The 23933-nt window shown below is 41.3% G+C and overlaps 1 protein-coding gene across 1 annotated transcript in view; it reads left to right on the forward strand.

Moving 5' to 3' along the window:
- SMARCA1 (SNF2 related chromatin remodeling ATPase 1) overlaps nt 1–12116 on the forward strand; it is a 49492-nt gene extending 37376 nt beyond the window's left edge. The window contains exons 21-24 of the mRNA XM_081180131.1: nt 533–651; nt 1049–1261; nt 9810–9920; nt 11634–12116. Of these exons, the coding sequence (XP_081036257.1) occupies nt 533–651; nt 1049–1261; nt 9810–9920; nt 11634–11705 (515 nt within the window). The 3' untranslated portion in view covers nt 11706–12116. The remainder of the gene's footprint in view (nt 1–532; nt 652–1048; nt 1262–9809; nt 9921–11633) is intronic.
- Nucleotides 12117–23933: the final 11817 nt, after the last annotated feature.

The raw sequence follows: 23933 nt of genomic DNA on the forward strand, positions 1-23933 counted from the left end.
CTAATCCACACCTAATGACCCTCCTAAGTGGTACTCAGAATATCACTCAAGAAATCACTCAAGATATCCCTCAAGTAATTAATGAACAAAAGAAGAAAAGGCACAATAACCTGGGAACTTCCTCTCTGCCCAGAACGTTGGAGGCTATACACCACACCCCCTCAACAGTATTTATAGGAACTCAAACACTGAGATCCTGCTCTGTTCTAGTAACAAGAAGCCGAAAGCACCAGCCTGAAGATGACGAGTGAGACCTCGTCGAAACGTCGCCTAGACACCCCAACTCTTACACGGGAAGATACCCGAAAACACCAAAACCTGCATTCCTGTACCCGTGAAAATCTACGAAAGCATATATATATATATATATATATATATATATATATATATATATATATGATAATATACCTTGTTTAAACTGTGTTAGGCAATATTAGGAAAGAGTAAAAGCTTTAATTATATAAAAGTAGTTATTAATGTTATTTTATTACAAAGCATTTAAGGTGTTTTTTTGAATGCTTGAAATTTTCAGCTGTTTTTTGGGAACGTTGCAATGAACTCCAGGACATTGAGAGGATCATGGCTCAGATTGAACGAGGGGAGGCCAGAATACAGAGGCGAATTAGCATCAAAAAAGCCCTGGATGTCAAAGTAATTTTTCCACAAATTAATATTTCCTCTGATTAATTTTTTCCCTAAGAAACCAGCATATGGTTATGTTCCCCACTGATAAAGTATTCTCAGTCCCCTTCTAATTTTTCAGTACAAAGCTTACACTAATTCAGTGGTGAGCAAAGTTATTCTTTTCTATGATAAGTAGTTTAACTTTATTAAGCCATATGGATTGAAATTCCCAGTATAAACACATTAGGATTGTTACACCAGCTGTAACAATTTTAGTCTTACAACTGGCTAAATAAAGTCTTGATTAGGGGCTGATTTAATGGCTGCTGACTTTAGTATAATCCCACTGCAGCTAAAATAGCATAAATGGCCATTGAATAATACTCATATGCACATTCCTAGTAAAAATCTTTTTCCCCTTTAGATTGCTAGATATAAAGCACCTTTTCATCAGCTGCGTATACAGTATGGAACAAACAAAGGCAAAAACTACACAGAAGAAGAAGACAGATTCTTGATATGCATGTTGCATAAAATGGGATTTGATAAAGAAAATGTGTATGAAGAACTAAGACAGTGTGTACGCAATGCACCCCAATTTAGATTTGACTGGTTTATCAAATCTAGGACAGCAATGGTAAGTAAATAGTGATGATTTACATGAGCTTAGTTTTTGCATGGTTTTTTTTTATTTCAAAGAGTTTTAGGTCTTCCTGTGTTTCATTATGTTACACTGATTTATGTTTTGAATTTGTTAACTTTTATCAAAAAACAATATAGAGATATTAAATCAATCATTATGTCATGGGGAACCTGAGCCCTTCCAGATGTTGATGGACTCCAACTCCAACCAGTCCCCCACAGCATGACCTAATGATCATGACTGATGGGAGGTGTGGTCCAACAAAATCTAGAGCAGTGTTTCCCAACCGGTGTTCCGCGGCACACGAGTGTGCCGTGAGACACCGGCTGGTGTGCCGCGAGATGCCTGGAGGGAGGCGGGCGAGTCGGGCGGCGAGAGGCGGGGCGGCGGCGGCGAGGAGAGGCCGCGCCTCCTGCTGCTGCCTGGCGCTCCTCCTCGCAGCCGGCAGCGCTGCCTGGGCGCCTCCGCGCGACTCTGTCTCGCTGGGTTTGGTCTCCCAGCAGAGACGGGTCACACACGCCCCTCCCTCCCTCCCTCAGCCTGCGCGGAGGGAGAGCCAGAGAGAGGCATCGCTCCTGCGCGGCGGGAGAGGGAGCAGCCGGAGCGATGCCCCTTGAAATCTTCGCCCTGCCTTCTTCTGGAGCGACGGAGAGCCTCTTAAAACTCGTCCGTCCGCTTCTCTCCCTGCCAAGAGGCGTCCAGCAAGCCGGCTTTGCCAGCGGAGCCAGCCTTGGAACAGACCCATCCGTCAAGCGGGGATTGTGCGTCCTACTGGACAGAGTGTAAGCAACCGGGTTTTACGTGGAACTCCAGCGCTCAGGGCGGGAGTTTAGGAAATCCAATCGGGTGGCGCCGCTCTTCCTTGGGACCCCATGGGGAAACACTGGGGACCTACTTCTAAGCAAACGGGTCTACATGTCTCTCTGCCCCCCCCTTTAACCTTTAGCTTCAAAGCCAGAGCAAACCGAGGCTAAATCCGTATTTACATACTGATACATAACTTGCTGCTGGCTACTACCACTTCGGCACTTTCGTGCGTCCCTCCCGGCGTGACGCTGCGCGCTGACGTCACGGGGCGGGGCTTTAATGGTGGTGTGCCGCGAGATTTTTTTTCAGTAAACAGGTGTGCCGTTGCCCAAAAAAGTTTGGGAAACACTGATCTAGAGGATACCAAGCTCTCCATCCCTGGTCTGTATGTATATTATACCACTCTACAAGAGCACCAGAATGAGTATGTATGAGAACGAGTGCATTTAAAACTCTAGTCTTAGAGTTCTTGCATGTCCCTAGCCCTGTCCAGTCAAGATGAGCCCTGTCCAGTCAAGATGCTGGCAAGTACCGCGGCACCCAAAGTCTTATGGGGTGTGTGTGGCTACGCAAATGGACAAGTAGGTGCACTACAGATTCAGCAGCAGTGGTAATGTGAAGACAGCCAATATAAAACCAAGCCCACATGAACAGGCTGCTTTCTCTTCTGGCGCTACCATATCTGGAGAAGCTGCCATCTGGAAGTTTGTCCTGATCCTGATATTAGTCACAGATGCAGTGTCTGGTTTAAAGACCGATTTTGGTACAATTGTACATTCACTCATTGACAGTAAGTAAACAAAATTACTCTCATTTTCCAGGATCAGCTGATGCATAGAATAATTCTTCCCAGAAAAACTGACAAACCATAAAATAGGAAGATAGACCTTGAAGCCAATAGTTTTTCTTCTATGTTTATAGCAAAACATGAAGTTGTTGTGGGATGGTAGGAGGGTATGCTCTAAAAAGCTAGTTAATAGACGTGCTGATTTAATATTGGTGTCTGATGCAGTTCTGTGGTTTTCTATTATAATTTGAGTACTTCCCAGAAGCATGCAGTGCTGCACAACTAACATCTGTTATATGTGGTTGATCTTGTAATGTTTTTGTTTTTTGAAGGAAGACTGTATGGTAGAGTTGTTTCGAGGATGACATATTTTTCACAGTGGCAATTTAGCAACGGTTCTCTTGATAATTAATTAAAGCCTTGAGGGAAAGATATGCCACTTCATTAAGAGCAGAATTTCTGTTTTTGAACCCAAGAGTCATTTCATTTAGCCTAAGCTGAGTTTTTTTTGTCCACTTCTGTTATTGCATGGACAATTTCTCTTCTGTTCAGGAATAACTTTTAAATTATTATTGTTACTAAAATAAATCTGTACTTCCCTCCCCCAAGGATCTCAAGATGGTTTACAATATAAAATTACAAAAATACAGAACATAGTAACAAACACCCCCCCCCCCAGTTTAAAAGGCCACTGTTTGTTTAATTAGCCAAAGATCTGGAAGAAGAGGAATGTTTTTGCCTGGTGCTTTAAAGTTGGAGAAGCAGTGTGAAAATAATGGTTTCAATGCTGTTAAATTGGCTAAAGTCTTCCAAGAAGGGTTACTTTGAGGATGCTTCCCAAAGGATCAAATATGTCCAAAGGGTTAGTAGTGCCTGAACACCTATGATTGGCAGGCAGTATACCTTTTACCATGTACTGTGGACAAGTAGTTCCTATGCATGGCGTTTTACATACCACTTCAGCTGGAGTTATCAGTCCTGGCTGTCACTATTCTTCTACTTGAAATTCCAAGCCTGATCATGATGGGATGCAATTCTTATGGTCACAGCTCAAATCTAGTAGAATGGAAAAAAACAACAACAACATGCAGTAAAGGGCAACCAGAATGGTTAAGAGGCTGGAACATATTCCCTATAAGGAAAGATCACAACATTTGCAACTTTTGGGTTTTGCAGAAAGATAAGTAAGAGGTTAGGGAAGAGGTATACAAAATTATGCAGAATGTGGATAAAGAATTTTTTTCTCCCCCTCATTGGGGTCATTGATGAAACTGATTGGCTGGAGATTCAGGACAGGCAGATGGAATCACATGCTGCGTAGTTAAAGCATGGATTTTGCTGCCACATGATGTGAAGCTGACCACTAGCTTAAATGGCTTTACAAGGGCAGTAAATAAATTAATGGAAGCTGTGATCACCAGTGGGTACTAGTCACAATGACTATATGCTGTGTGCAGAAGCTTATGCCCCTGAATAACAATTTCTGGGGAACAGCAGCAGGAGAGGACTGTTAGTTTGCTTGTGGACATCCAATTAGCTGCTGGGATTACTGGATGCTGGACTGCATGACCATTTGCCTGATGCAAAAGGACTTAGTTTAAAAAATTCTTTATTTTTAACCTGATTTACAGACTGCATTTCAGGGCAAGGTTGTTCAGTCATATGTTCCGGTCTCTGATAATGTTGGGTTTGTAGTTTTTTTCAAAATGTTGTCTATCTCTTACTTGTCTTGTCAGAAACGTCTGGCTTAAAGTTCATACCTTGTTTATCCAACCAAAATATGTATTTGTTTGCTTATTACATTTATATCCCACTTTTCCTCCAGTGAGCTCAAGACAGCATATATTTCCTACTTTTTATTTCCACAGGGGCCTGTCAGGTAGGCTAGAATGATTTTATATGTGATTGGCCCAAGGCCATCTAGTAATCTTCATGGCTGAGTAGGGAATGGAACTAGAGTGTCCTGTCCCCACTTGTCCCAGTCTGTCACGCCTCAGTAGCCCATGATATCATATCACGGTGGAGGTTCTTCCTAGAATTTTCTTTTTGTAAAGGATTGCTAGGTAGAAAATTTATAATCTTTTAACAATTATTTCAAAATGCTTATACTTAAAAACCAAGGCTTCTATGCATTTTACTTAGAAATTCATCATTACTTTCTGATGGCCACTAGATGTCTCCCTGGTTCTGCCTAAATACATTGATTTTTTCCATGTTTCCCCTCTATGTATTTATTTGAAAATTTCTCTTCAGAAAACTTCTCTTCAGAAACCAATATAAATTCTTTTTTGTTTCTTATTTTCATGCAAGCATATGGCTTACACAGTATGAGCTCATAAATTGCTTGATGGTTTCTATAAAATTCTAGTTTTTCTGCACCAGACTTTGTACTTCACATTTAGATGTTCTGCTGTCGTAACTGCCCTTCTTCTTTGTGACTCTGAGAGGGGAATGGTAAGCGCACCACTTAATCGCATATCTGTTCTCTTTAAGGCGTGCATATGACTATTCTCTGTATACTTCCTTTCCCATTGGTGCAGAATCATTGGGCTGTGATTTCGCCTTTGAAGATTCAGTGTTCTTTTGTCTTTCTGCTTCTTTGGTGGTTTAGATTAAAGAGAGACAATGTGGTGGAACTCCAACTCCCATCAGCTCCAGCCAGCATGGCCAGTGGTCAGGGATGATGGGATTTGTAGTTCAACAACATCAGAAGAGAACCAGGTTGGCTACCCTGGCTTTTGCCCATGGCAGTGGAGAACAGCACTTCCTCCTTTGAGGTTTACTTGATACTTTCTGCATTGGAAGTTCCAATTTTTACTAAGTTAAATGATAAATTTTTTTTTGCCTTGTGCCTGTCATGATGCTTCCTCTTCTTACTCCATTGACTGTCCAGGGTGCTGAGTGCCAGCACAATGGAGTTTATTTTCTGGTAGGGGGATTCTAGTGTAAAAAGGGATAGCTGTAATTGCTTCATTAGTAAGATGTGGGTAAGAGAAGTACAACATTGTTTAAAGCCTAGGATACAAGGAAATATTGTGTGGTGAGAACAAGAGGTCTGTAACATTCACTGACAGTATGCTTTGGGGGTCAATAAGATATGGATGGGGGGGGGGAACACCATAGACAGAAATGCAAAAAGTTGCTACTAGAGCTTTAGCAAAGCCAGACATGCTTACTTGCTGAGCAGGAAGGATATTATTTCCATAGGTTTAATTCACACAAGAAGGACCAAAAGAAGTAGTGCTGTATTTACTTTTTAACAGTTAGGAAATGTGAAAATTCCTGAATTGAGAGTGCTTTCAGAAACGGAGACTGCGGTTGGCACTGGAATGAAATATCTGTCCTTAAGCCCTGCACTTCAGCACATGTGGGAGTTGGTGTCCTATTCAGTGCTCCTCATAAATTCCTTTCCGGAGGCAGAGCGTTAGGCTTTCTGGAAGCACCAGCAGATATTATTGATGATTTTGTTACATGTATTGCTGTGGTGGTATCAGTGACATTGGTAATCTTCAGTACAGTGGTGCCCCGCAAGACGAATGCCTCACAAGACGGAAAACTCTGCATCCCCCCCTCAAATCTAGTGCATGTTTCAGTCACACAGTTAGCTTAAAACTTAAGTATTCTAGAAAGTCTTATTACCTCTCTGCTTTTGACAACTTTTAATGTAACAATTCTGACAATATGCTGTTAAGCACATGGGAAGATAGAACAGCTGTAAGCTATTTATATTTCAGTCACAGAATTGGGGAGACCAAATTTCTTCTTCCTCTGGTTTTCCTGAGGAAGAACAAAGGTGCTCCTGTTCGTCCTTCCCATGTCGTCTTATGTCAAAATCAAACCCACAGGTACAGATTTGTGGGAGGCAAAAAGAAACAGCTGTAAGTGATTTTTGTATCAATACTCTTGGTGTTCAGCGGGAGAAAAATCTAAAGGCAGTAAGTGCAGATAAGTTGCCTAGTCTCTCTCTCCCCCCCCCCCATCCCTTTGTTGTTTTGAGGTGGTTGTGTTTTTTGGTCAATCTTGCTCTTTCACTTCTGATCCTTATGTAAGTCAATAGCAAATGATTACTATTCGTAATCTCCGTATCTTCACAGCTGTCCTGTGAGAAAAGCTAAGCCAAGATTCAGCAGCTTTTGCTAAAGTCTTTCCCACTGATAGGAGTTTCATAACCCTTTCTCTGCTGACCACTTTTCTGCTCTACATCACCACCCCTGTTGCTTTTCCTACATATATGACATACACCCTCAGTGCAAATTAGTGTTGTGGATTTATTGAGAGAGAGAAAAGAAAGATTCTGGGCTCTGAACTGCAGACATCACTTCAATTGAAGAACATTTGTAGTCCAGAGAAATCATAGAATCAGAAAAAGAGTCCTGTCATAAAGTGAAACCCTCAGATGATGCAGGAAGCATACTGCTAACTACATCCCCATCTTAATCCTACTCAGAGTAGACTCATTGAAGTTAATGAGCATGACTCATTTCATTTGGTATGCCCTGAGTAGGGTTTAGTTTACTACAACCCTTTATAACTATATCTTAAACAAAAGGTTTGCAATGTGAACTTCATGTGACGTTTACAATATAAGCAATGTGTTTTCATTTCTCATGTATCCCAAATTTTAGTTGTATTTTAAAGAATACAGTCTTTTAATTTTTTTTTTAATGGGATGTTGGTTTCACTGGAAAAAGTGCCCATGCCTCTAATTGATCCTGTTCTTCCTCTCACCGCCCCTTGACAGTTGGGATTGTTCTACGTGTATTAAATATTCAACTGAAAATGAGTTTCTGGCTTAGAGCAGTGGGTAATTTTTGAGGCAATGTGAAGTGCTTGATATTCCAGAAAGTTTTATATTGTTGCAGAGCAGCTCCTAATAGCAGGTCTTTCCTCCTAAGAAAAGACGTAAGAAGCCAGTGAATCCTATAGCTTGTGCATGCAGGACCCAGTTTCTGGTTTGCTTCAGTGCAAAGAAGATGCGGACGTGCAGCTTTTAAACTCAGAAGATGCCAAAAATAACTGAGAACAGCCTCTCTGTCCTCTGCCTGAAATAGAGGCTTTTAAGAAAACTCCTTTGTATGAGACAGCTGCATAGATACGGCGTGACTTTTATACCCGCAGCACTGGGGTCAGAGACTGAGCTGAAAATGACTGACTTCAAGGGATCATTAGGTTACCTGCTTCTCCTTTTTTCCTACAAATGACATTTCTTATAGAGGTTGTAGAGAAAAGCAGTTGAAAACTTTTCTGTGGGTTACAATGAGGAAAGTTAGAGCATGTGTTTTGCATGCCGTAGGTCTTGGGGTCAATCTTGGCAGTCACTTTTTAAAAGGATCATGTAGCAGGCAGTGGAAAAGACTTCTGCTACAGAGACCTCGTAGAACTCATGCTAGTCAAAGACAACAGTGGACCTAATGGGCCTAACATAAGATAGGAAATTATATTCTTTGGTTGGTTGATGTTATTGGTGATAATCCCTTATACATTGTAAGATCTTCACTTAACATATCTTAACCACCTGGAGCTTAGGGTGGTGTTTCTCAAACTTTGGTCTCTAGCTGTTGTTGGACTACAGCTCCCATCATCCCTGACCACTGCTCCTGCTAGTTAGGGATGATTCATTGCTCTCTGCATTGCTTGTTGGGCAAGGCCTGCTTGACGGATGGACTTTGGAGGCTAGGAATGCTCTCGTGGGAACGGATGGCCCTACAAGATGTTGTGACAGTTTCTCAGAGAGCCTAAGAGCTCGTTATGCGCCAGATAATGCAGGCAGACCCAGCGTGCTTGAATTTAACTTGTGCAGTTTCAACCAGCCTGCCTTCTACTACACATGATTGATATCATGCAAGTTAAATGCACATATTGTGTGTTTGTACTGTACTCCAAAACAGGCTGAAAATTTTATTTATTTATACATAATTTAAACTTCTATGAACATGCTTCATCCCAAAACGATTCCAGAAGTAGTGAACAGCATTTGTACTCTTAATTGTTTTTAAAATTTATTTCCATATCACATGTATGTATATGCCTTTGCTTCAAGGAGCTCACTACCACCCCCATTGTTTTCCTTGCAGTAGCCCTGTGAGGTAGGTTAGGTTGAGAGAGAGTGACTGGACCATGGCCACTCAGTGAACTTAATGACTGATTATTTGAATCTGGGTATCTAAATTTAATAACTATACCACAGTGACGGTGGAATCAGCCCATTTTTTAAAACACAATCTCAATTTATTTTAGCAGTATCTTGAAATTGGATATAAATTAAGTGTTGCAGGATGATTTAAAGTGCTCTTTCAGAAGGTTTCTGAATTATTTTATATTAATTATTTTAAGAGATACTGTGTTTTATATGGAACTGAGTGAAAAGGTAAAAAGGCTGCCATAAAATGAATGATAACGGAATTTTCTTTCTGTGTGTGTGTTTGCATGCATGTACTTTTTGAAAACATTTTGCATGCCATAGAGCACATTTTCATGTGCATTTAGGTGTTAGTCATGCTTGTATTGCAGTTTGTGTTAGATGAGCCAGCTCGGCAAGTCTAAAGTGCAAAGCTCTAGAAGAGTCTTGGTGAAATCAGTAGCTGTGGCAATTTGTATTGTCTCTTTGTAAGTTGTAAAGCCCTTATAATACTTCTCTTTCTAAGTTGCTGTAGAATCTCATAGGACATAATTAGAGAAAAAGTTAGCATCCCATTGAATTTTATCATTAAATACCCATTGATTTTAATTACTTTGTACTGCACCCTAAAGCTACAATCAACAATATGTTTTGCTAACATGAAACACATTTTAAAAGGACTTTGTGGGTGTCATTTTAGAATTTTGACAGGTATGAGTGATCTGCACCTTCTCCTCTGAATGTCTTGCTTGCTTAATGTCTCTGTATGTTTGGCGAGGTTGTCACAGAATTTGATATATATACACATATATATTAATCTTATTTCTCAGGAACTCCAGAGACGCTGCAATACACTCATATCACTCATTGAAAAAGAAAATATGGAAATTGAGGAAAAGGAAAGAGCTGAAAAGAAAAAGCGGGGAACAAAAGCTCCAGCGGTAATCAATCATCAGACTCCTTCCAAACATTTAAAATACTTATGTTGCACTTTTCCAACATGTTTTCAAAGTAGCTTATAATGCAGAGAAGAATAACATAAAACAGTACTTAAATAAATAGGATTTTAAAAACATAAATAACCAGCAGATGAGTGAGAAGAGTCACTTTAGGAAGTCCAAAGGATGAGTAGAGAGGTTTTACAGTCCTTCTGGAATGAAAACAAGGTGGAATAATTCCTCACTTCCAAGGTCCCTGATTTTAGTGGCAGATGTTCAGATTACACAGAATAGATGTTAACTGAATTGGGCCTGGGAAACCTGTGGCCCTTAAGATGGCCATGATGGCTTGGGGTGACAGGAGTTGGACTTCCCCAAAATATCTGGAGGGTCACAAGTTTCCCACCTTGGATGCAGGAAGAGACAGTCTCTAAAGTATGTGGGTCATAGGCTTTACAAGTTCAAGGTTCAGGCTTTGTAGATGAACTATAATAGTAGCTTACTTTGAAAGTACTGTAGTTATTGAGGTAGAAACAAATCATAGCACAGCATGCTTAGAGGTTTCCTTCTCCTTTTCCTTTGCCAGAAAGAGACCTGCTGTTATGACATCAGGCCACAGCTTGCTTTCAGGTCCCTTGCTTTCAGAAAGGGAATAGATGAAGGTCATATTGGTGGCTTCTGTGTAAACTTGGTCTACTTGGTGGAAACCTTCATGGTTTCTGAGAAAACCAACTGCTGACTACTGCTATGGAGTGTTTTATGGGGGGAGGAAAGCTCTGTGCATGTGCCACTTTCCTATCCCACTTCTTTTGCTCCAGCTCCCCTCCTCTGTTCCACTTGGTGACAATAAGACAAGTGGGAGGTTGGGGGAGGCCTTCCTGGTGATTTTTAAGGTTGCTGCAGTTGTAGACCATTGAGCCCAATGTACCTGTCAGGGTGGGAAAGTTCAGAAGAGATAGAGCTGTGCTTCCCACATGCCTGGCACTTCTGACTTGCTACAGCATGACAAAACAAAAATGCTAGAGTCAGAAACGGGAGTACTGGTGAAGGCTTATCCTCAGTTCTCTAACACACTGGTTTCCACAAGGGTAGATAATAGGAAAGTAGAATGACAGGGGCAACCCCCTGTGTCATCCTTTACATTTACCTTTCCTAGCACAGGTGGTTTAATGTGACTTTCCTTAGCGCTTCTTAGACCACTGATACCTAGAAACTGAATTCTTGATGGATCTTTCATTGCCCAGTCAATGGCAAATGCTATTTAACAAGCATAATCACATATGACATAGCAGCAGCATCTGTAACAATAAAACAGAATAGTGTATGTTTCTGATCAGCTAGCATGGTCAGTATTCTTCCTGATTTGAGTTGCAGTTCAACAAATTGCCTTATCAGTCTTATCCTTAACCTTTGTAGAACATCCATTCTTACTGGTTTTGGGAATAGCTGTGCTATACTCAAATTGGGTACCTTGCAAACTAAAGACTTAAAACTGAAGTTAGGACTCTTTAAAACTGAATCTTCTTTCAATGCCTCTGTTAGATTGCTTTTGAACTTACATGGATGAAATCCAGAGAAATCTAGGATCTGTTGTTATTTTAACTGGCAACTTCATGGTCTATTGGATTTCATTACCTTTATATACATTCAGCATCAAACATTGTTAAGATGGACAAAAATGTGATGACCTCTCTCCTTTCTCACCTTTTTTTCCAGTCACAAAAAAGAAAAGCAGACTCTGCCATAGAAAGCTCTGGAAAAAAGGATGCCAAGAAAGTGAAGACATAAAATTGGGAAAGGAAGCTCAGTTTAAAACTGCCATTTCCCCCCTTCTCTGTCTTCCAGTGTTATTGACACTGTCTGTGTATTCATTATACCCATTCCCCCCAAAATCTTCCCGCCGGTTTCAATTTTTGCAAACCTGTATATTTTACAATGCTTTACCTAATGTGTAGTTTTTTATTTTATGCATTCCAGTATTTTTGTGCACTTGCATTTTATGCTTTTTCTGCATTTCTTGAGCAAAATTTTACTCAGTCCTTGTTCTTCTGAAGTTTGTGCTGGGGCTTTTAGCTTTCATATGTTTTATATGCTTTGACAAAAAAAACTTGATTATTCTGTTGTTGTATTATTGTTGTTTCCTACTTTATATGATCGTGGAAAACCAAAATGAATTAAAATGACCAGAGGAGAAATATACTTTTAATTTGTTTTGTTTTTTCTCTCTCTCTTCAGCCCAATCCATCTTGTAGTCTGCCCCCCCCCCCCACTTCTATACAGTGGCTTTGATAACATTTACTGCTAGGGTAATTGACTATAAGAGGAAGTATCTTTTTGTATGTGTGAACATGGTCCCGTTTGGGCTTTTTATCTATCAGTTCCTGGGTATCTCTTAGGCAGAAGCAGAAGTAGGTGGTAAACAGGCTGTACAAACCACAAACTAAAGGTTGTGCAAAAAGTATGTCTTTTGTTTTTATAAACGCCTCTCTATATTAAAAGCTCCCTGCAAATAGACAACTTAACATGAAGGAAATGGGCTGGATTAGACACCTTCTCTCTCAGCCGCAGGCATTTTATTTACTTCCCCCAAACCCCCTCCCACAACAACTCATATCTATCAGCAACAGTTCATAGTCCACAAAGCAAATAATTCACACAGCTGTTGGAAAACAATATTTAAATGTTCCCAGTAGCAAAATCAGGCTTAGCTTTTTGATGTTTGCAACACAAAAGCCAGCCCAACATTTATTATATATATAATTGCAAAATCTAAACACAAGTGACTGTGGTGCTGTGCAAAATATAGTAAGACGAAATCGCCCAGTGTGCTCTTTTCTATCCTTCTGAAGCAATGGGATCCCTTTATATTTCTGATCATCATTGGTAGATGAAGTGCCGGCTGAGGTGGTCTTTCTTATTTTGGATTAACATTATGCTTTGCTTAGGTGTGAATGCTGCACAGAGGTATGCAAGAAAGGATCTAGTTCTTTTTCTGAAATGGGGAGTGAACACAACAGTATAGACAAATTAATCAGAACCCCTCCAGCCCTGAGGGAGATGATGTCTGGGGCAACATGCTGTGGCAATATTTTACATCCTGCCAGGGCTTTGTCATTGGGCACAGCGTCTGTTGGCAGAGCTGGATAAAGGCTCTTTCTGCAGGTGGAAGCTGCTTGCCCAAGTGCAATGAAAGGATTAAGTAAGTTCAGTGATCACTAAATAATTCCAGAGTTTGGAAAACACAGGGACCTTTTAGTTTGATGAGATATCATTTGACAGGGCCTGCAAATAACATCCATTGTGCCTGCCCAAGTAAAAGTATAATGTCAACTGTTCGTAGTTTGTGGGCAGGAGGAATGGGTGGTCATTGAGGGGCTTCACTTGCACACATTCTGGTTATATCCAGGCTAAATTACTGCAGTGCATTTTGTGTGGGGCTACCTTTAAAGACTGTTCAGAAACTTCAGTTACAACAGAAAGCCTTCTAGGTTGTTTGTGGAGGTCAGGTGGGCTTCAGTTCCGTACTAGTTTCATTGGTTGCCTATATGGTTTGGGGTTCAATTTAAAGGGCTGATTTACACACCTTAAACCAGCCTTTCCCCAATCTGGTGCCCTCCAGATGTTTTGGAATAGAACTTATGTCATTCCTGACCACAGGGTGCTGGCCAGGGCAGATCAGTATTATACTCTAAAACATCTGGAGGGCATTAGGTTAAGGACGGCTGCCCTCAATGGCTTGTGACCAGTTTACTTGAAAGTTGTCTGCACCCATATGAAGTTGCATGGACCTTGAGTCTCAGAAACTCAGACCTTGAAGAACATCTCTCAGTAGGAGTACACAGTATTTGGCTTAGATGGACCAGTGGTCTGGCTCAACTACCAGTCATGTACAAACTCCATTTGTTTCAAATGTGCTTGTGTGAACCTAGTCGCTGCTTTCAATGTGACTATTAAGAAGGGAAAAAGCTAATAAGTACAAAATTACAGTAACAATACATTTTCATAAAGTAATAGCAAAGTCAATGTGCTTTTTAAGTGTAGCACTCTTAATGTTCTGCTTTCGTCCACAACGGAAGTACTGGCTAATGTAAAGGCTTTCAAACCATTGCGGCAAAATGTGAGGACATGAGTTTTGCACACAAAATATGATTGCCATTGAAATTTTCACATTCCAGGCAATTTGCACAACTTAAATAAATGATCAACCCTTACATTTCATATAGTCGTAACATTTGGCCTCTCCCTTTGCTGAAGCAATGACTTGAATGCAATTGAGAGTTCTTCAAAAAGATTTAACCTAGTAAAATTATAATTACGTGTCAGTCAATTGAGGAACTGGATATAAAATGCTAGCATTTTACAGTAAAGTCAGCAACTTAGTAAAATGATTGTATTGGTAAGCCATAAGCTTTTTTATTATCTTTATGCCAATAGACTGTGCCCCCCCTTTCTTCATCTGCATATTTTCAAAAACCTGACAGTGCTTTTTCCACTGTGTAGGATTTGTATTTAAGATTGCTTCCATCATCTATTGCCTTACTTGAATAGATCTTAATATCATGGTTGGAAAATATGATAGCTCTTTGTAGCTAAATTCAACAAAATGTTGCAGCATAGAGTGCTCCTATAAAGGGGGCCAGCTAGCCGAGTAGACAGCCATTCCTTCAGGATACTCCATTTCATTCCCCTTGCCCTTAGTTTTCCATTTCCCACTGTACAACAGTCAAACTATGTAGCCTCTGAGCATGCCTGGAGTGTTTTGGGATTTCCCTTTCTTAAGGATTCTTTTGTTTTGCATTTCTGCAAATCTTGGGCTTCCAAACATGCTGCTACTTCTCTCCTATGCATGGATGGTCCTCACTTGGAGAATGAGTTTGCTATTAGTATGCAAGATAACTAACGCAGGTATGAATATCTGTAATTGGGAAGCTGGGCTTCAGATTATTAGGGCATTTGGTCTGTGGTTTTAACTTCTCTTGGTCTGTGGGTTAACTTCCATCAAGACATATAATATGGCAACCAACTTGACCAATCCTACTGAGCCCTCAGTTATGATCTAGTAGGGTTGCCTCCTGAAGGTCTCCTAAATGAGGAACACGTGTGACTACAAGAAAATGGTATGTTTACTGTCAGAAAATTAAAAGCACTTTATAAAAATATACACTCCTTGTCTTATACTAGATATGTGCCCATCATATTTTTGCAACACTGCAAGGAATTACCATATTTTCCGCTCTATAGGACACACTTTTCCCCCTCCAAAAATGAAGGGGAAATGTGTGTGCGTCCTATGGAGTGAATGCAGGCTTTCGCTGAAGCCTTGAGAGCGAGAGGGGTCGGTGCGCACTGACTCCTCTCGCTCTCCAGGCTTCAGGAAGCTATCCGCAAGCCTTCAGAGCGCGGCGGGAGTTCCCGCCGGGCTCCCAAGGCTTGCGGATTGCAGCCTGCATCCTGAAGCCCGGGGAGCGCAGCGCTGTGCACCCCGGGCTTGCGGATTGCAGCCTGAAGCCCGGGGAGTGCAGTGCGAGTGCAGTGCAGTGCGAACTCCCACTGCACTCCCCGGGCTTCAGGCAGCTATCCGCAAACCTTCGGAGCGCTCCCCCAGCCGCAAGCTCCGGGAGCGGCGGCAAGGCTGCGCGCAACCTTGCTGCCGCTCCCGGACCTGTTCTGGGGGCTGGGGTTGGGGGAAGCTCGGGCTTCCCCCGCCCCAGCCCCGCAGCTAAGAACGAAGCCAAGACAGCGAGCGGGATCCAATAATTCCCCCCCCTTTATTTTCTTTATTCCCCCCCTAAAAACTAGGTGCACCCTATGGTCCGGTGCACCCCATGGAGCGAAAAATACGGTAATTAAGAAATTTGTGCATCCACAGAGATGCTTGAAGACGGGGTATAGCACAGTGGTAGAACTTTCCATGCCAAAGGTCCCAGGTTCAATCCCACATCTCCAAGCAACGCTGAGAGCTGCTGCCAGTGTGGGCAATATGGAGCTCGCAATGTTCTTATGTATTTTGTTTTTATTGTTGTTGTAATTGGGAGATGTTTCATGGCTTAAATTTTGACTACTCTGCCCTTGTGTCACGCTGTGGTCTAAACCACTGAGCCTCTTGGGCTTGCTGATCGGAAGGTTGGCAGTTCAGATCCGCACAACTGGGTGAGCTCCTGTTGCTCGGTCCCAGCTCCTGCCAACCTAGCAGTTTGAAAGCATATCAATGCAAGTAGATAAATAGGTACCGCTCTGGCGGGAAGGTAAACACCGTTTCTGTGTGCTCTGGTTTCCGTCACGGTGTCCCGTTGCCCCAGAAGCAGTTTAGTCCTGCTGGCCACATGACTCAGAAAGCTATCTGTAGAAAAACGTCTGCTCCCTCAGCCTGAAAGCAAGATGAGCACCGCAACCCTATAGCCACCTTTGACTAGACTTAACCGTCCAGGGGTATTTTACCATTACCTATAATATTTGAATTAAATATAAATAACATTGTTAAAGGACTGGGTTTCAGGAACCTTTGCAAAAAACCAAAGATCTGCCAGTAGTCCTGGATCTATCTTCTGCCTGTCCCTGAATGAAGGATTGAGTAAAGGAACAATTTTCTTACTCAGCCCCTTACATAATATGTGAAATTTCTCCAACCCAAGAATAACACATTTTCTTCTTGCTTAGTTCTTCACTTTCTGATATTTACTGATAATTAACTGCTTTTGCATGCTACAACTTATTGATGCTTTGTTTTCCACACAGACCTCGAGATTCCATCCCCCTCTTGAAAACAAAAGGGAAATCAATTTTGGCAAATTCAGTTGTTGCTTTTTTATTAGGTTAAAGTACTCAATGTAAATTAATGCTTTGAATTTATGTCCACAATCGATCGGTGGAATTATTGATTCTGGTCACATGAAGCAAAAAGAGAATGGATAAGATTTTCCCGGCATGGCATGTTTTTCTTGGTGGGTGTTTTTTTTTTTTAATAGTATGAAAAATTATTCTAGTATCTATGAAGCTGTAAGCACAAGATCAAAGACATGGAAGATGCCTGATTCATCTTGAGCTATGCAGTGGGGTTTCCATAGAATGCTGACAGCAACCTATAATAGTTTTTTATATGCGTGTTTAAGTATAGTCCCATCTGATGCGTGACTAGGGTTGGGGAAATCTGTCAATTATGCTTTCTCTCAATTTCTTGCTCCCACCCCCAATATTAAGCTTTGCTTTCCACATTTCCACATCAATTTGCATTTTTAAAAAATCCTTCATGAAAATTATTCAGCATTTTAGTTCAAATTTATCCTACCATGCACATGTTTGCATGCAGTTTTGAGTAATATGCACATTTTTGCAAAGCATTTCCCCCTAACACAATACATTTTTGTACCCTTGCTTTGTAGGAGAGCTACATTGCAAAATTCAGAGAAGTGCAAATTTAGAACAACGGCTGTGTTTTGGTTCATGTATCGTTCCAGAAAGTGTGAATGTGGTGGATTCTGCTTTAAATGCAAACAGAATCTCTTTTTCTCTCCCCTCAGCAACATTCATATGTATGACTGAGCAGTTCAACAGTTTGCATTGAGATCTGAAGCAGAAAGCCTCAATGTGAATGCCTCCCAGGGTGGGGCAGCTCATTTTTAACATCATGATGTTATTCCAAACAAGTGGGGAAAAGTGGTGTGGTTGTTCCATTGCACCCTCATAGCGAATCAGTGGCAGAGCATGCACTGGGCATGCAGAACACCATACAAAGGATATAGTGTCTCCAGCAAAAAAGGGAGATAGTGAGCAAGGTCTCTGACTCACTGCACAGCAGGGGTTGGGAACATTTTACAGCCTTGAGAGCTGCATTTCCCCTCTAGGCAACCACCTGGGAGCCACATGATTGTAGTGGGTGGAGCCAGAGGCAAATGTGGGTGGAGCAATAAATGTAAGTACATACTTGGCCCTATATCTGAGGTTTTATTTCCCTGTCTTGGAGATCATCTGTCAGTCAAAACAGACAATACTGGGTGTTAAAAAAAAATAAAAACTTGGGGAAGAGCCATGTAGGAGGGGACAAGGAGGGCTCCCTAAACCTGGAGCTAGACTGTTCCCAAATAGCAGAGTGACTGTGGCCACCCAGGTTAGTCACAGGTCCTGGCAAAAAGGAAGAAAATCCAATGGGCTTAGCAGGGTTTTCTATACCCAGGGACCCTTCATCCAAAGCCACACCAGGCGTTTACACAGAAAAGCATCCTTTCTTCAGTCTGACGAGAGAGAGAGAAAGAGAAAGACGCTCACATTTGATCAATACAGCTGAAACCAGTGGGACAAGATGAATCATCAGTGTTTGGAGAGGCAGGTGGCTGAGCATATGCACTAATGTGGCTTCCATGACTTTCACAGTATGTTGCTCATGTGCTAGTTTGTTTTATTTTCCCACTGAGGCACAGATATTACCTGGAATCCTCAAGGCTTTGGGGTTTTGGATAAGGGCCAAAGGAATGGGCTGTATAAAGCTAGCAATCTTCATAGTGTCTCTGATCTTCACAAGGCAAGTTTGCATGTGTTCATTTCTCTGTGCTAGAGGTATAAGGAAGCCCAGTACAAACCTCAAGTTCATACACTCTTCTCTCGTTCTCCCATGTAGCTGGTAGAAGCTACCATACAGGCCTCACCTGCCCCATACATTTAAAGCGCCATGATACCACTTTAGCAGCTATGGCTTCCCCAAAAGAATATTGGGAACTTTAGTTTGTTAAGGGTGCCGAGAATTATTATAGAAGCCCCTTATTCCTCTCACAGAGCTACATATCACAGAGTTCCCTGGGAAGAATGATTGTTAAACCATTCTGGGAATTGTACCCTGAGTTCTTTAACAATGAAAGGGAGGGGATACCTTTCCTTTCCTATCCATTCATATTTATATTTTTATTAACCTCTATCACAGTGATTGGGAATGTGTGCCCTCCCAGTGCTGTTGGACTACAACCCCCTTCATCCCAGACAGTTGACTGTGCTGGCTGGGGGATGTGGGAGTTGGAGTCTACCAATGTCTACAGGGCCACAAACGTTCTCCATCTCTATGGTATGACTACTCTATCATGACTCACAGTATTACATTTTTAGCATATAAGAGGTATTATTACTGAAACCAGCACGCATTTGCTGAATGAGATGGACACATAATTGAGCCCATATTTCATATGCAACAAACCAGTTAAGATCTCCTAATTTTCCAGTGGAACGGAAGATAGTTTAGTTAATATATTGGGGAAACCTGCTCTATAAACAAGTCATCAGTATATATGAACTCCCCTTAAAGATGCTGTGTTTAAGTGTGGAGGGCTGACACTTGCAAATGAATCACAGCAGCAAATAATGGAGGCACCATAGATGTGGTTTATATCCCTCTTCCAAAAATCAAAAGGTCTCATAAATACAGTCTCTAAAAACGTCCCTAGTAGAGTTAACATAACTGTACAAGCAATAAGCCTGACCTTTCTGTGTAATTTATTTTAGCTTTGTTCAATCCTTTTTTATTAAAACTAGCACATCTGAAGCAGAATTAAATCCTATTATACCAGCACTGTGATCTGATCAATTTTTCCCTGGCTCTAGCGCACGTTATTAAAAGTTACTTTCTTCCGCAGAGGATAGCACAATCACGAAAGCAGATCAGGTCTTTTGCGACTCTCGGCAAAGGAGGACAAACCTGTTGTCCTTGCCTGGGAAAGATGCTGCCACTGGTCACAGAATATTTCTATGTCATAATAACATTTCTCCGATGAAAACAGGGATGTCTCATTCAACAACAACAACAATAATGTTATTATTTATACCCCACCCATCCTACTAGGTTGCCCCAGCAACTCTGGGCAGCTTCCAACATTTTTAAAAACACAATAAACTATACAGGGCTGCCTCCAGATGTCTTCTAAAGATTCTATAGTTACTTACCTCCTTGGCTCAGGGTTGCATAACTCCATACCTTCCAACATTTCTCTGATGAAAATAGAGACGTCCTATGGAAAAGTGGGATATTCCAGGATCAAATCAGAAACTGGGATGGCTTCTGTAAATCTGGGTCTGTCCCTGGAAAATAGGGACACTTTAAGGGTTTGACTGAAACACATATTTGGGTTATGGTGAGCCAGTGTTGAGAACCAGTGTACTGTAGTGTCAACCTAGGACTAGAGCAAACCAGATTCAAATCCTCACTCAGCCACAAATCTCACTGAATGATATTGGGCCAGTCACCAGTGTAGTGTATTAGCCCTCCTGGCTTGCCATACCAGGCACTGCTGTGTCAGCCCCTCAGGCAGAGTACTGTTTAGTTTCAGTTCTGCCTTGCAGGCAGCAGCCTGTCACATGGACTGTTCACAACTGTTCTAAATTAAAGTTGTTGTTGTTAAGCATCTTCCACGTGGCCTCTTCATCCTATTTCTCCTCCATCTCTTGGTTTACAAATTCCAAAAAGGAAAAACAAACAAACACACATTCAAAACTAAATAATGCAAATCATAATTAAGTCCACATTTTAGGAACCAAAATTGAGTAAATATCTGCAAACAATGTACATAAGTAAACAACTAAGAATCACAATAACAAAACATATGCCAAACGTCAAAATATATTGAAATACATCAAAGTGCATCATAGCGTTGGAAGAGACCTAAAGGGTTATTCAATCCAACCCCCTGCAATGCAGGAATCTTTTGCTCAACGTGAGGCTCAAACCTACGACCCTGAGATTAAGAGTCTCATGCTCTGACTGAGCCATCCCAGTTTATATCATACAGAGAGACGTTTTATGACAACATGTCATAAACACATTTCTCCAGCCAAGTAAGCCAAGAAATGTGTACAACAATGTATATACTGGGGCATAGTGTGCTTTAAAAAATTATATTATATTATATTATATTATATTATATTATATTATATTATATTATATTATATTATATTATATTATATTATATTATATTATATTATATTATATTATATTATATTATATTATATTATATTATATTATATTATATTATATTATATTATATTATATTATATTATATTATATTATATTATATTCTTTGCAAAAATGGAGAGATTGGGAGAGATTCACACTAAAGTACTGATGAGTTTTCCACGAGGCTAGCCTCTCCATGTGCTTCCTTGATGTGGCTCTACCTCCAGACACTCACAAAAGCACATGTGAAGAAAAGGGAGGATTCAAATAAGGTAAGACATTTTCCTCCTTGACCTTTTTGTGGGTCACTGCAAACAGGCCCAGCTGCTTCCAAGACTACTGAATTGCCAAGGCTGTGAAACCCTCTAAAGCAGCTGGATGTCTCAAGCCTGGACAAAGGCTCAAAAGGTGGCCTGCTGAGCTTTTGATTCTCTCACCTGTTGAGTCAGGAAGGATGATTGTCTCTGATGCCTCCCGGCACTGCCTGGGGACCGCAGTCCTTTTGTTCCAGAAGGGGCAGGGTGAGCTCTGAATATCCCCAAAGGGATTTGAGCTATAAGGAACGGAAAAAAGAGCTCTCTACCCAGACTCTGCAGTTTGGAGAAGCCAACAGCTTTGGCTTGTCCTCCGCTTTTCTGCACGCTAGGAGATGGAACACTGAATACTGCAAATTTTGCACTCTACCTGTGGCAATGCTTTGCAAATGTTGGGGATAGAAGTTGTGGAGCCAGAACAAGTTCAGGAAAAGGCAGCCAGAATGATCAAGGGGATGGAGCGAGTTCCATTTGAGGAAAGGTTACAGAATTTGGGGCTTTTAACCTTAGAGAAAATGTGACAAGATAGATTTTTTTTTAAATGCACGGTGTGCAGAAAGTAGATGGAAAGACATTTTTATCCCTCTTGATGTGCAAGAAAAAAGTTAGCAGGTGGGAGGAGGCAAAAGTGATCTCAAGCACATGCTCAGAAAGTTACAGTTTGTATAATGCAGTTAAAGGCAGCAACACCTTTCTGACATCAGTGACAGTTATGTGTGTCCTGGCCTTGATAAAGAGCAGCCCCTCCCCTGGAAGTGCTCTTCCCACCCACCCCAGTTCAGATCCAGGAGCAGAGGCAGAGCTAATGACAATGTCCAGGCCAGGAGGTCAGGACAGCACCTGCCACACAGCTTGAGTCAGTTGATAGCATTTACCATATGAAGCTTTCAACTGGGGAGGAGGATTCCCTGTCCAGGGACAATGAGCACTAGGTTTCTTGTTAGCCAACATTAAGTGGAATTGCCGTTCCAGCCACAGTGTGACCTCTACCAGCAGGGCAGGCTGCTCACTTCTGACCAGCACCCTTCCAGCATTTTGTTCTGGAATGCTTCTTCATGTACAGATCTCCTGGACATATAAATGAGGGGTTGTGGATGAGGAATAGTGCAAAAGGGTCCCCCAGGAGTCAGTGGTGAGATATGAGCTGCAGCTCCTAATCTATATTTCAAATCTATTTGGAACTTGGCAACAATCCCAACAAACTCTTTTCAAAAGAAGCTGGCATTTAGACTCCCCCAAAGCACTGCATAACCTTCACTTCTTACATCTTTGGAGTGAGTTTATTAGGATGGCTGCCAAATTCTAAATTTGGTTTGAAATTTGCAGTTCCACTGAAGCAGAATGCAGTTCCCTAACAGCTGGCAGACTTTACAAAGTCTGCACTGTTTTCAGCAAATCAACACCCAAGAAGATCTCTGCTGTTGTTGATTGCCAGGGTAATGAACACCCTGAGTCTTTCAAATATTTTAACATTCCCTGTCCAGAACACCTTATATAATCTTATCAAATACTGTAATTAAAAAATAGTTCTCCCCACTTTCCCCCTCCTTTTACCAGATAACTTCTGAAATTGTGAGCATTTACCCCCTAAATTCACATATTATATGGAAATGACTTATGCTGCCTTAGGACTGTGAAACCAGTGGTGCAGTATGACTGGGGCCAAAACAAGTTTGTATGAGAAGGTTGTGAAACCAATTATGCAACCCAACGGCAATCAAAACAACTTTCTATGAGAAGCTTTGGGAACCTTCACCTGACACAAACAAGTTGATTCAGTGGCAGGAATAGGAGCATAAGCTCCCTGAAAGTCAAACGGGCAGAGATGCTTGGCGTTGGAAAAAAGATCACGATTTGAAAATGAAAGTGCCCCTAAGTGCCTGCCTGCCTTTTCATCAGGGGTTTGAGACAGTATTCAGAAGGTTTAGCTGTGCATCTCGCAAGCATTGAGCCCACACTGTATTTTACAGCTGACCAAGATCAAGTACATTTTGTTGAGTATACTGTTTCTATTTAACAGGCTGTTTACTACCACAGTATATCAGTCACTGGGTTTTTACTGTGCATATTTCCACCAGCATATGACAAGTTTACAGAGAATAATAACAACAGACATATTTTGTGTGCACAGGTTAATGCTCTCTCCCCCTCTCCCTCTCCCACCCAATCCAGACTCGTAAATCGTTAAGGGTCTATCACTTGGAACTGCAGCATTTTGCCCATCTGCTTGGCTTCTGTAGAATAGTTTTTATAAAAGGCTGGGGAAGGATTTGCTACAAATGGACTTTGATTATAGGAGCAAACAAAGCACCTGAGGCCAGTTCCAGATTACAGATACTGCTTTTACACAAGCCTGCTACTTTCAGAAACAGTGAGGTATGTGCTGTGCTAGATGCTGTATGGTTTTTCATTATATTATTTATGGCTTCTTTTGTTTTTTTGTTCATTTTCTTGTATTACAGTTTGCACCCTATATAATTCAAATTGTAACACAGTAAAAGACAATGTAAGAAATATATCTCCATGATTCAAGATAAAACCTCTTCATTCTAGCCTCTTATTAGCTTTGTGACTAAACTTCTCCACTACTTTCATGTTCCTCCTTCCCCTTTCAAGACTGGCCCATCCTGCTGTCCTTCCAGGTGAACTGCTGAATTCTAAGAATGTTAGAGCAGCAGTGGCGTCTGCCATTCTTCACAGAACACACTCCAAACCGTCTGAATGAAGCTCACTGGTGGCCTGTGGACCAAAATTTGGGAACCTCTGGTCTGCAGT

Source organism: Podarcis bocagei (assembly GCF_964188305.1).
Source record: "Podarcis bocagei genome assembly, chromosome: Z".
NCBI lineage: Eukaryota > Metazoa > Chordata > Lepidosauria > Squamata > Lacertidae > Podarcis > Podarcis bocagei.